Raw genomic sequence first — 12,305 nt, forward strand, 5'->3', positions numbered from 1 at the left:
CCTTCCTTATGACTGATACTGTTTGTTTGTTTGTTTAATCCTGTTTTCTCCCAACAGAATTAATTAATAATTAATTTTAAATAAACATCTAAAAGTTCAACTATTGATTTGTTGATTAATATTTGCTCTGCTCTTTTTTCAGCAATGTAGAGAAAAACATTTTTTTTTAAATTTAAAACAACAAATAAACAAACAAACAAACAAAAAAGCTTTAAATTTCATCATTAAAATGATTAAAGCCAATGTTTCAGGCTTTAATAATGAATCAGTATCAGTAACAGTATCTGAGCTGCAGTTAACAGGCAGTAGTTTGTTTTGGGTGTAACCGTCCACCTCTGCTCTGCTGCTGAAAAACCTCCCAAGATGTTTGATAAAGTCAGAAGACAAAAATAGTCTCCAACAAAAATAGATTCAGACGTGTCCTACATGCAGCCGACGAGCCGCTCTCAGGATGATTACAGGAAGACGAGGAGGAAATGTCAAATTAAACCAGTTTTTAATCAAACACACAAACTGCTGCTCCGCTCACATCTGTGGTGTCACCCGTCTGATTCCTGCTCCGACGCCTGGATGCTTTCATACAGTTAATCTAACCGAGGAGTGTGTGAAAGAAGCTGATTGTCAACGTTTCTCTCACACACAATTATTTATGTACATATTTGTTTTGGGGCATTTTTGCCTTTTTACTGACAGTAAGTGGAAGAGAGAGTAACAGGAAATGTAGAGAGAGAGAGAGACTGAACAATGGTCTCTAATAAGATCAATCCTTGTGAAATCATTTTAGAAAACTAACTCCCTAATTTAAGTTTTCTCATTAAAGCCGTTTGCTGTTTTGCAGTCGATGAACCACAGTTACATCTCAAGATCATACACAGTGTGGTCTCACATCTCAACACTGATATTTTATCATTATCTCACGGCTCTATTTTGAAAGATGTACTGAGAACTAGAAACTGAAAAACATATGTCCCAGCAGGTCTCAGGAGAAGGATGAATGTGAAGTTTAAGGTTTACATGAGAGCAGCTCTGTGATTGGTCCTCACACCGGAGCTAGTGGCATCACACCAGGGTGGGGCAGGTCATCCTGCCGCAAATACACTATGATTAATTTACTGTTGAGTAAGAAGAAGAAAAGGGCTGAAAACAGCAGACTGACGTCATGTAGTTATGAACAAATATGAGGAATATTTTGTGCTTCTCTATTTTGGCTGTAATTTTGAAAATGCATATTATTTTGTCTGAAGAAATAAAACTTAGATTACAAAAAGAAGACAGGGCTCAAGCTACAGCTTGATAATGTAAACTCTGAACGACAACGTCATCAAACTGCAGCCAATCCTCTCGTCTGTCTGTTGATAACAGATCTGATCTACATCTGTGGCTTTCCTCGAAGCCTCTGCGCCACATCTCATCCTCCGCCCTGCGCCGCCCTGCGCCGCCATGCGCCCAGCTGATCCCAGAGTATCGACTTCAAGCCACAAACCACACAAGTCACCGAGCTGAGCGTTCGAATGCTAATCTACCGTAGCAGCCCATAATCTGCGTTCCCAGTGGACTCTGTGAACCTCTAAAATGCACTTTTATCTGCAGTGGCTCAAAGTTCTGAACACACCAAATATTTACATTTCTAAATTTAAAATGTCCCTCGTTTGTCCTCAGCTCTTTTCCTTATTTTTCTAGTGCTTCTATTTCTGATAGAAACAGTCTCAGTGCTACAGATCTGACTCCTACACTCAGAAACAACAGCTGCTCATAATGTTGTTATTCTGGGAGTGAACCAGATACACACTAACTTACTTTAATATTATAAATAGGGCTGTCCCAAACGATTATTCTTTAAACGATTAATCCAGCGATTATTTTTTCGATTATTCGACTAATCTAACGATTATTTTTTTTATTAACCTAACGGTAATTGTATTGCAATTAAGTTTTGCTGCCATCTTGACTCGCTGCACCAGGGTGCTTCCTCTTTATGTGCTCGTGCATGACTGTCGTGCTAGAGTGATATGTCAGATGCACTTTGCAGAGTCTGCAGACTACCGCACTGTTGGTGTCAAGATTAAAGTTTTCCCAAACTCTGGAGGACCGTGAACGAGCCTTTCTTGCCGCGTGTTGCTCCACACGCTCCGTCGTGCTGCTGCTAGACGCCGCCGTGTTGTTCAAATAGATTTACACAGACGCAAATCATTCACGTAGTCAATGACTTCAATTACGTCACCGCGTTGTCCCAGTCCGTGCGCTGCGCTTGTATCCGGGTTAAAACCAAAGACGATGGATATAAACGGTCCCATTAGAAAGTTCCGGTTCTGTTCTATCAACATTTACTCTGTGTGGTTTTACACGACGCGTCGACACTAAAATTCCACGTCGAATAATTTTTATAATCGTCCCAGCCCTAATAATAAATAAAGACAAAAGTTCCTCTGGATCTTCTGGATTCGAGTCAAAACACGTTCAAGGTTTTAATTTAGTGGTTTAATTGGTTAAACTGGTTTAAATTTAATTACTGTGATGATCATTACTTAAAGTAGTTAAACACTTTTCCAGTTTAACACCATTATTTTAGGAAAGTTGAGCAAAAGAACATTACAGGACACCGGCTGCTTCCTTCTGTCTTTATCCTCAAGATTTTATCTGAAATGGTCGATTTTCATATATATAAGTAAATGATTAGTTATTAAAAACCTAAATGAACAGAAGCAGATTAATATTGAAACAGAAGTTATGTAAAACTAAATATTGCAGTAAATAAAGTTTGAGTAAACTGGCCATAAGCTAAATATGGATGTTGTGATTACAGATGCTCGATGCTGATTAACTGACATGATCATTATATATGATCTTTTTCATCTTTTCTTTGCAGTTTTGCAGTTTACCTCGCTACCTGTCTGCAGTCTACCTGTCTGCGGTCTACCTCGCTACCTGTCTGCAGTCTACCTGTCTGCTGTCTACCTCGCTACCTGTCTGCGGTCTAACTCGCTACCTGTCTGCAGTCTACCTGTCTGCTGTCTACCTCGCTACCTGTCTGCAGTCTACCTGTCTGCTGTCTACCTGTCTGCAGTCTACCTCGCTACCTGTCTGCGGTCTACCTCGCTACCTGTCTGCAGTCTACCTGTCTGCAGTCTACCTGTCTGCAGTCTACCTGTCTGCAGTTTACCTCGCTACCTGTCTGCAGTCTACCTGTCTGCGGTCTACCTGTCTGCAGTCTACCTGTCTGCAGTCTACCTGTCTGCGGTCTACCTCGCTACCTGTCTGCAGTCTACCTGTCTGCAGTCTACCTGTCTGCGGTCTACCTGTCTGCAGTCTACCTGTCTGCTGTCTACCTCGCTACCTGTCTGCAGTCTACCTGTCTGTTGTCTACCTCGCTACCTGTCTGCAGTCTACCTCGCTACCTGTCTGCAGTCTACCTCGCTACCTGTCTGCGGTCTACTTCGCTACCTGTCTGCAGTCTACCTGTCTGCAGTCTACCTCGCTACCTGTCTGCAGTCTACCTCGCTACCTGTCTGCGGTCTACCTCGCTACCTGTCTGCGGTCTACCTGTCTGCAGTCTACCTCGCTACCTGTCTACAGTCTACCTCGCTACCTGTCTGCAGTCTACCTGTCTGCAGTCTACCTGTCTGCAGTCTACCTCACTACCTGTCTGCAGTCTACCTGTCTGCAGTTTACCTCGCTACCTGTCTGCAGTCTACCTGTCTGTAGTCTACCTGTCTGCAGTTTACCTCGCTACCTGTCTGCAGTCTACCTGTCTGCAGTCTACCTCGCTACCTGTCTGCGGTCTACCTGTCTGCAGTCTACCTCGCTACCTGTCTGCAGTCTACCTGTCTGCAGTCTACCTCGCTACCTGTCTGCAGTCTACCTGTCTGCAGTCTACCTCGCTCAGGCCGACCTGCTGGTGCTGAACAAACGGTCAAACAGAATTAAAGGGGTGAAACATGAAGGTTTCTCTGGAGGACAGACTGTGAATGTGATGAGACTCGTTCTTGTCTCAGCACTGAGGGAGAGGAAGCAGTGGATGACTGAGGGGACGTGATAACAAACCAGCCGAATGTTTTACCAGCATCCTCCTGATAACTGGACAGAAAAAGGAACCACTCAGTTCCTACTGTCAAACACAATAAAGTGAGCTGACAAACCAGTTTCTAAATGAAACAATACACAGAAAGTGCATCTCTGGACCGTGTCCATATGAAACGTTACAAAGCCACGAACAACGACATCATGTGTTCCTAGTTCTCTTGTGTTGAGCGTCACTGTTCTGACACTCATACACTGATTTCTCTCAGTGTTGTGGAGTTTCCTACCGACTATGAATAATGATCCAATAATTATCCCCTCCCCCTGAAACAAAGACCAGCATCGTTATCATCATAAAACATTTATACATGTATATGAAATAAAACATTAACCTTCAAAGAAACGGCTGTGTGTTTAATGAGTGTGACTTCAGGCTGTTTCTAACCCGTGAGATGAGATGAGTCAGGATCTGTGGCGCTCACCACTTCAGCTAAACGACTTCCTGGGGGAAGCTCCGCAACTGTTTTCATTATTAATTAACAAACAAAATCTCGTTTTTGATTAATTGATCGGCCACTTCTTCTATAAAATGCAAATCCTCACATTTAAGAAGCTGGAACCAGAGAATATTTAGCTTTAAAAATGACTAAAATTATTCATACATTATGGAGACAGTGGCCAATTAATTTTCTGCCAAAAGATGAATTAATTAATCGACTAATTGCTTCAGATCATTATAGGATTACTGGTGGAAGTACTAATGAACTATCAGTGGTAGAAAGTAATTGTACTTAACTGTTTATTTCTACTTCTCTACATTTCTCTAACAGCTGTTTACTATTTTTTTCTAGATAAAAATTTTACAAAAATAGTTATGATGAATTAATATTACAACACTTTGAAAAGGAACATTACACACAACAACAAATTGCTGATATCACTTTTACTTTGGTTAAAACTTGTCAGGATGCAACTAACAATTGATCTTATTATCAATTAATCTGCTGATGATTTGTTGTTTAGTCTATAAAGTGTTTGAGAAAAAGACCCAATCAAAAGTCCAAAACCCCAAAATATATAAAACAGAGAAAAACTGAAAACCTCAGGAACTTTTCAAATGTCTGGCTTTATGAATAATTAATTGATTAATTGTTTCAGCTCTAAAATCTCTAATATATTTTTTATATTAGTAATAATTTATTTAATTATAATGTTACACTGTGGTGCTGCTACGTTTACTGTAGTGAAATATATGGGTAGTTCTTCCACCATTGGAATCAACTCATTCAGGATTATTCTGTAGTTTTACTCCTGTTTTGCACTAAACGTCTCCAAATTTGAATCAGGCTTTTTGCGGAGCTGAACAGTTATTATAATATCATTATATTATAATTATTATTACAATTATTATACAGTTTGGTGCAAAGTTTATGCAAATAAAAGATCTTGTTGATTTCTGAAGTGAAGAGAAGTAAATACAGCCCCGCAGCAAACACACATGAAAATGAGCCTCCCTGCAAACATTAATGCACCATTACTTTTTTATCATTAACTTAAAAACTAGGGAAAAAAAGCAGCTTGCAAACAGTTTCTGAAGCAGCTCAAAGTCTTTTTGTTCTGGTGGATTTTCAGCCTCTTCCTGCAGATCTCCTCAGGTTCTTAAATATTTTAGGTCTTTAGGAACTTCCCACAGATTGTCAGTGGTGTTCAGCTCAGGGGACTGTGGGGGCCGTCCCCGAGGCGTCCGTCCCCGAGGCGTCCGTCCCCGAGGCGTCCGTCCCCGAGGCGTCAGCGTGTATTTCTTGAAGTGGTTCATGGGGGATTCTGAAATCTGCTTTGAATCATTGTCCTGACAGAAACCAGACTCTGTTCACTTTCACTTTTTCACTGACTGATCTCAAAGAACCCCAAAGAAGAATATTCCCACCCAAAACATGCCACAACTACTGTTTAATTATTTTCAATTTTTTAGGTTGTGTGCATTAAAATTTGAAGAAAGACTCATTTTAATGTCCATCTGCTTTAGGGGATCTATTTACTTATTTTAACTTCAAAAATCAAAATAACAAGTAGTTTGACCAACAGTGGCTAAACTGTTATAACTCTACACTACATCTGAAAACAAGGTTAGCATTTCCGTTTTCTTAAGCAAGTTATCACTCTTTGCAGTGACCTAATTTTTTCTTCCACAAAGCCAGTATGAATCCACCTGACGAACCAGCTCCTCTGTCAAAACCACACCACACAACCAGGTTCAACCCAACACACACACCTCAGCAACATGAGCGCCCGTATCTGCTGAGCTGATGAACTTACAGCAGCTGAGCCCCGATCAACAAACACAGTTAAGGCACTAAATTGGATCAGCAGAGCTTTGATAGTGACAAACACCAGAGATTAGACAAAACAGATCAACACAACAGTCACCGAGCTAATTCAGTAAGAGCTGCGGATTTATATTTTACATGCTTCTATTTATTTCAGTCCAGGAAACGAATAAGAAGCAGAGATGTTAAGTAGTTTTACTATAACACAGGGCTGCAACTAATGATTATTTTCATTACTGATTAATTTGTAGAAGTAAATAGTACAAACATTTCTATAACTTCCCACAATACAAGTTGACATCTTCAAACCTCAAACTCTGACATCTGTCATCAGCAGATTTTTGGCACTTTTGCTTAAAAAAATTAATTATCTGTCCACTGACTAATCGAGTAATCAACTGAATATTGCAGATCTACAACAATGTCATTGGTTTTGATTTTATACAGTAGAGGAGCTGTAGTTAATACTACATACATTTAGTACATGTACATTACGTACACGTGCATTACAGTGTTAATGTGTTTATATAGTGATTGTAGTGATAAATATGGAGATTTAGAAGAAAATGTTAAAATTACATTTTTACTTCAACAATCAAAATGTCCTTACTGTACTTTGGTAATTTGATGTGGGTGTCTCTAATTAATAATTTGTGGTGATAAGATGTTGTATTTGAGGATTTCATTGTAAAGTTTTATGTTATATTTTCTTGTGTTTTGTCTTTTAACTAAGTGTTTCTATTACATGTTTCTATACTATATTATAACATTCATGATGGAGGATTCTGCATTAGTTATATTACCAAATACATTAATAAATGCTGACATATTCTTATAACTACATTATGGTGTGTTATAAACATTTATTAAATGTTAAATTTTGATCACAAATGATAAACAGGTGGATTGAAGGTGAAGTGTTAATATGTCAGTATAAATCCGTGACCCTGGTCCGTAAAATAGTCCTCACCTGGCTCCTGTAGCCCCCTCTCGTTTCACATTAACGGTTTCACATTAACGGTTTCACATTAACGGTTTAACGTTACATACAAACGGTTTTCTATGAGACTCGGTTGTGTAATGTCTCTAACTCTCTGACTGTGGCCGCGTCTCTGTGTGTTTTTTCGGGCTTGTTTTGAGCCCAGCAGCGGCGGCAGCGGCAGCAGCGGCAGCTAACTTCAGCCACACACAGAAAGTCAATGAGGATGTCACGCATCTCAAACCGTCTGTTTTCACTATCGTTACCTTCGCGGGTGATTCCTCATCTGGACCTTGTCCTTGTTCTCCATGCTGTCCTCCTCCCGTGTGTTCGCCGCCTCCTTTTCAGTCGCCTGTGCTCAAACTTGACCGAGTTTGTCAACGATTCAAAGCGACGGTTGACGCCGTCTGCTAACGCTAGCAGCAGCTAGCAGCCGTTAGCCCGTTCAGTCAGTGCGGCGGAAAAAACAGCTCCACTGTTCATCATTCAGAGAAACGAGGCTCGAGCAGCGAACAAACTTCACCCAGCTGCCGTGTCCTGGCCGCCGGGTTCATCCTGGACAACTTTACACTTGTTTGACAAACCGCTCGGCAAAACTGCCGTGACATCCAGCAGAAGAAACCAGGAAGAGTGAGTGGAGGAAGGCGGTGCAGACAAAGGCTGCAGTACAGGAGCGCGTCGGGAGGGGGCGCCACACTCACTGTCCCACTGTCATACTGAATATTAACAAGCACAATAACAGTAAATATATGACTTTAGTTTCATTTCATCTATATACAACAAGATGCCTAAAATTATTTATTAAATACATTACTTTACTGACATTAACACTTCATTAGGAACACCATACTAACTCAGTTCTTCATGTTTCCTGAGATTCTGCTCCATCTTTACTATTTTGTCTTCATTTTTATTTGATTTTTAATATCCTACCTTTTATTTCTGGTTTGACTCACTTTAATACGTCCTCTGCTTTAGTGTTTTATTATTTTATCTTTGTCGCTCACTTTAGTGTTTCCTCAGTGCAAATTTATGAGATTCATCACATCGTTTCCTCAATACCTGTTTTATTATTCTTATTTGTTATTTCTATTTATTACTTGGTCATTTGTTATTCTGTGTAAATGTGTGTGTGTGTGTGTGTGTGTGTGGGGGGGTTATTGCTATTATTCTATAAAGCACTGTTACATTGTTTATATGAAAAGTGCTATACAAATAGTCTGATCGATTGATGAGTGCATCTCATCCTTTTTCCAGATTATTTGGAAAATTAAATCTACTTCTGTAAAAATCAACAAGTAGATTATATAATAATTCCCTTTCATGAGCACAAAACAAAGACAGAGTTTTACATCAATAGAATATTTTATTAGAGGAACAAAACAGCATAGCGAAGTTCACATCTAATCAGTAAATAACATCCAAGTGGGCAAGAAGGAACTTCATCCTCAGACCTGGAACGAATGATGGGAGAGAAGAGCTGGAAGAAGAAGAAAAAAAAATTAGTAGTTTGTAATATTTCCGTTGAACTGTGTATTAATCAAGTTTTTGACAAACCCAGATTCTGTATTTTTAAAATGGCACCTGTTCCTGAAGAAACCATGTTATTTTTTTTATAGCCTTGAACTTCACATTGATCTGAAAACTCACAGAGCGTTTACTCCCCAGAGGGCCGCACACTCTCGAAGATGCCGGCTTCCCTCATGGCGTTGAACTCTTTGACAGAGTCGTACGTTTTGTAGAACTCAGCGTAGGCCCGTTTCCTGGGCTCTGTCACTGCGTACTGTGAAGATCAAAACAAAAAAACATCTGTTTGTTCACAACTTCAATCAAACCATAAAGAGAGAGCGAGATGACTGACAGGATAGAATCAAGTTTTAATTTTTCATGTTTCAAATAGAGGAACTGAACAGATGTGAGTGTTAACTTTACTCCATGAAAACGGAGCAAAAAGGAGGAGTTTTATAAAGAAAACATAGTAGTATGGACGTAGCCTCAGCTCCAAACACACATGAAGCTGCAGTGTGTGGTAGTGGCTGTGCTGTCTCTATTGTGTTACTTATATTGTGTCGCAAAGATTAAAACATCTTTCTATATATTCAACATAAAACCAGATAAATCAGATGCTGATACTAACTGCTCACACAGAAGCAAATCCATCATCAACTCTATTAAGTGTTACTTTTTTTAACCCAACAGTGTGATCTGATTTAAGGGAGCAGCCTCATGTGAGTGTGTCGTTCCCCTCACCTTGAATGCAATGGCAGCCCCCAGAGACAGAGCGAAAGCGATGGGCAGGTGAAACCTCAGACGCTTGGCCAGCATTCCCCTCATCACAGGCTTTGGCAGAGACATGATGGATCACCTGCAGGAGATGGAGACATAAATCGATCTATGACGTCAGCATCTGAATCCCTACGACATGACTGCACCAAATAACAGCGAGGAAGCGACCGTACAGTGAGACAGCACTTTTTTTGATCAGTCTCTTGCTCTACATCATGTGAAATACACAGTTTCTCTCTCATCAGCTGTTTTCAAATAAATGCTGTCAAGACGTTTCACATGGAGTTACTCCTTGTAATCTTCAGTTTTGCCGAGTGCAGCTAACAGAGGTGAAGAGTTGTGAATGAGCCGAGGTCAAACTCTAAACACAGAGGTCATTATTAGTTCAAGTTTTACATCAGTCTGTTTGATCCTGTGTCATGTCATTTATCACAACAATGTGCCCTTAAATATAAAATGGGGCTAAAACTAATGATTATCTTCATCATTGATTACTATGTTGATAATAATCTGAATTAGTCAACAATGGTTTAGTCTATCAAACAAAAGAAAACAGTGAAATACCAATAATAATATATTAGAGTCTTGTAATGTTTCATTTTGTCCGACCAGCAACACAAAAATATTCAGTTCATTATGATATAAGAGAAAAGCAGCAACATCTCAACCGAGAATCTGGAAGCACCAAATGTTTGGTGTTTTTGAATTTACAAAAAAAATCATAATTTTGGAGAAAAGACTTGGAGATTCATTTTCTTCTATCAGCAAATATATAAAACAGGGACATGAGATTATTGTCTGATGAGAGTTCTGACACGAACTGTGTCTCCAGTTGTTATTCAGTGACTATAATTGAAATGGGAGGTTATGAATCCTTGAGTTTGGCAAAACTGAGGTAGAAATGTTGTAAATTCTGACACATGAATCTATAAAACATCAGTTAACATAACAGGGACGATCGTGATGGAGAAATTAGCTCATAATACGTGTTATGTGTCTTGCGATGATTTATACACAGTAATCAGTAATTATTCTTAACATATTACCGTCCTATTTGTGACATTATCAGTGAATAGCTGCTATTTTCCAATAGATTAAGTAATTTTATCTAAATTGACTATCACCACATTATGGACGAGTTACTCCATTAAAAAATAGCGGATATTGGATTTTCTTTGTGACACTTTCTGTCAAACATGTTGGTTTATGAACCAGTGACATTGCTGATCCGTTATGACCCGACCAGACTCTTACTCTGTTGCAGAGTCAAAATTAAACATGGAGAAGCAGCAGAAAACCTGAGGTCGATTCCACCTTTTCTTTTTGCTTTTTCTGTTTGCTGCTGCATTTATTAATATCCTGCACTGTCATTTTTATTCTCCCTTTAACTCATGTGTGTCTTCATATGTTCTTTATGTTTCGTGTGAAGCAGTGAAATCTCCCTTGTGTGTGTTTTCACAGATAGAATAAAAGGTTTGTAGATCTAGTCCAGACTGACAGATTTAAGTGTAGTGCTTTTTATCTGGATCTGGTCTGATGTGGCCTAGATGTAAAAAAGAAATAAGAGAAATCTCGATTTTTTTTCCCACAAACAATTTAAAGGTTTCACAGACCTGACAGTGGGTTTTTAAACAGCTTTAAATCTTTAAATTCAGTGTCTGAGGAGGAAAAACCGAATCACTATTGTAAATTTCTTCTGAGCTACTGAATCAGAGTCCGAGTTATTTGGAGGTCACTACATTAAATCAGTCTAGCAGATGGACTGTTGTGTTTAATCCCGGAGATAATGTCAGTGTGTTTTTGTATGTGTTATCTGTAATAGTAAAAATGATCTGTCTGTGTTCACGTGTTATACATTGACATGAAATATTAACGAGGCCGACAGAACTAATTTAGTTCATTAATGCTGGTCAGAACTGCCTCTGTATTAACACATTAATAAGGACCTTCAGCAAAGTGCCACTACATATACATTTTAAGTTTAATATTAACAAAAATTAAAATATGTTCTATGCCAGCAGCTGCGTTGCAGGGTCGTTAGCATAAAGTCACAATAGGGACACGACGTTTAAGGCCTCATCTGTTCGTATTATCATAGCATTACTCATTAATGACATGAGGGGCGAACAATATAAATGTAACCTGAATATTTAACGTTAAAGTTTGACTGATCGTTAATACGCAATGTCGGATAACGGTAGCATGAGCTAACGTCAGCTAGCTCGATGAAGCTAACTATTAACTAGCCGGCGACAACAGCAGAAAGAGACAAAAATCAAAGAAACTGGTCAACTCCGGGAGTCAGTGTTCAGTGGGAAAGAATAACGGGTTAAAATGTTATAAAGTGAAATTTATCACAGGGGTTTAAAGCAGTTTAGTTAGAGGAATACTCACAGGTTGGACTCACGACCTTCACACAAACCGCTAACGTACTATTCTTACACCGGAAGAGCTTCTACTGGAGCCACCGGGGGACAAAGTTAAGCGAGTCCTGCGAAAGCGAAGCGAGGGCAGTCGAGGTCAATGTGAAGACAGACAGACAGACGGACGGACAGACAGACAGACAGACAGACAGACAGACAGACAGACAGACAGACAGACAGACAGACAGACAGACAGACAGACATACTTTATCCACATGCAGTTGTCAGTTTATTAGGTTCACTGAGTCAGGCTTTAAATCCTCCTTGGAGGTT

At 39.4% G+C, this 12,305-nt stretch overlaps 2 protein-coding genes and 1 long non-coding RNA gene across 4 annotated transcripts in view; 1 reads left to right on the forward strand and 2 right to left on the reverse strand.

Moving 5' to 3' along the window:
* The window catches only part of LOC111644289 (serine/threonine-protein kinase 4-like), a 34,587-nt gene extending 26,679 nt beyond the window's left edge, over positions 1–7,908 (reverse strand). Inside the window, exon 1 of the mRNA XM_023393091.2 lies at positions 7,590–7,908. Coding sequence (XP_023248859.1) covers positions 7,590–7,633 — 44 coding nt within the window. The 5' untranslated portion in view covers positions 7,634–7,908. The remainder of the gene's footprint in view (positions 1–7,589) is intronic.
* LOC147817624 (uncharacterized) lies at positions 7,845–9,885 on the forward strand. Of its 2 annotated transcripts, none has more exons than XR_015436209.1 (2): positions 7,845–7,953; positions 9,523–9,885. It is a non-coding gene; the product is annotated as an uncharacterized LOC147817624 (long non-coding RNA). The 2 variants fall into 2 exon arrangements; XR_015436208.1 differs by lacking the exon at positions 7,845–7,953 and adding an exon at positions 7,961–8,064.
* Positions 8,670–12,031, reverse strand: cox6c (cytochrome c oxidase subunit 6C). The gene is made up of 4 exons (XM_023393078.2): positions 12,004–12,031; positions 9,574–9,688; positions 8,974–9,106; positions 8,670–8,803 (listed from the first exon to the last, which is right to left on the reverse strand). The coding sequence occupies exons 2-3, from the start codon at positions 9,676–9,678 to the stop codon at positions 8,981–8,983; spliced, it is 231 nt and encodes a 76-aa protein (XP_023248846.1). The 5' UTR covers positions 9,679–9,688; positions 12,004–12,031; the 3' UTR covers positions 8,670–8,803; positions 8,974–8,980.
* Positions 12,032–12,305: the final 274 nt, after the last annotated feature.

This window comes from Seriola lalandi, unplaced genomic scaffold, assembly GCF_002814215.2.
Source record: "Seriola lalandi dorsalis isolate HSWRI2012SDOR001 ecotype SW California unplaced genomic scaffold, Sedor1 jcf7180002054928, whole genome shotgun sequence".
In the NCBI taxonomy this organism is placed as follows: domain Eukaryota; kingdom Metazoa; phylum Chordata; class Actinopteri; order Carangiformes; family Carangidae; genus Seriola; species Seriola lalandi.

Excerpts from the sequence above, each read along its gene's own strand:
- cox6c (XM_023393078.2), bottom strand. The coding sequence starts at position 9,678 with ATGTCTCTGCCAAAGCCTGTGATGAGGGGAATGCTGGCCAAGCGTCTG. Across the intron at positions 9,107-9,573 it reads GGGCTGCCATTGCATTCAAG|TACGCAGTGACAGAGCCCAG; the intron begins GTGAGGGGAACG and ends TGATCTTCACAG.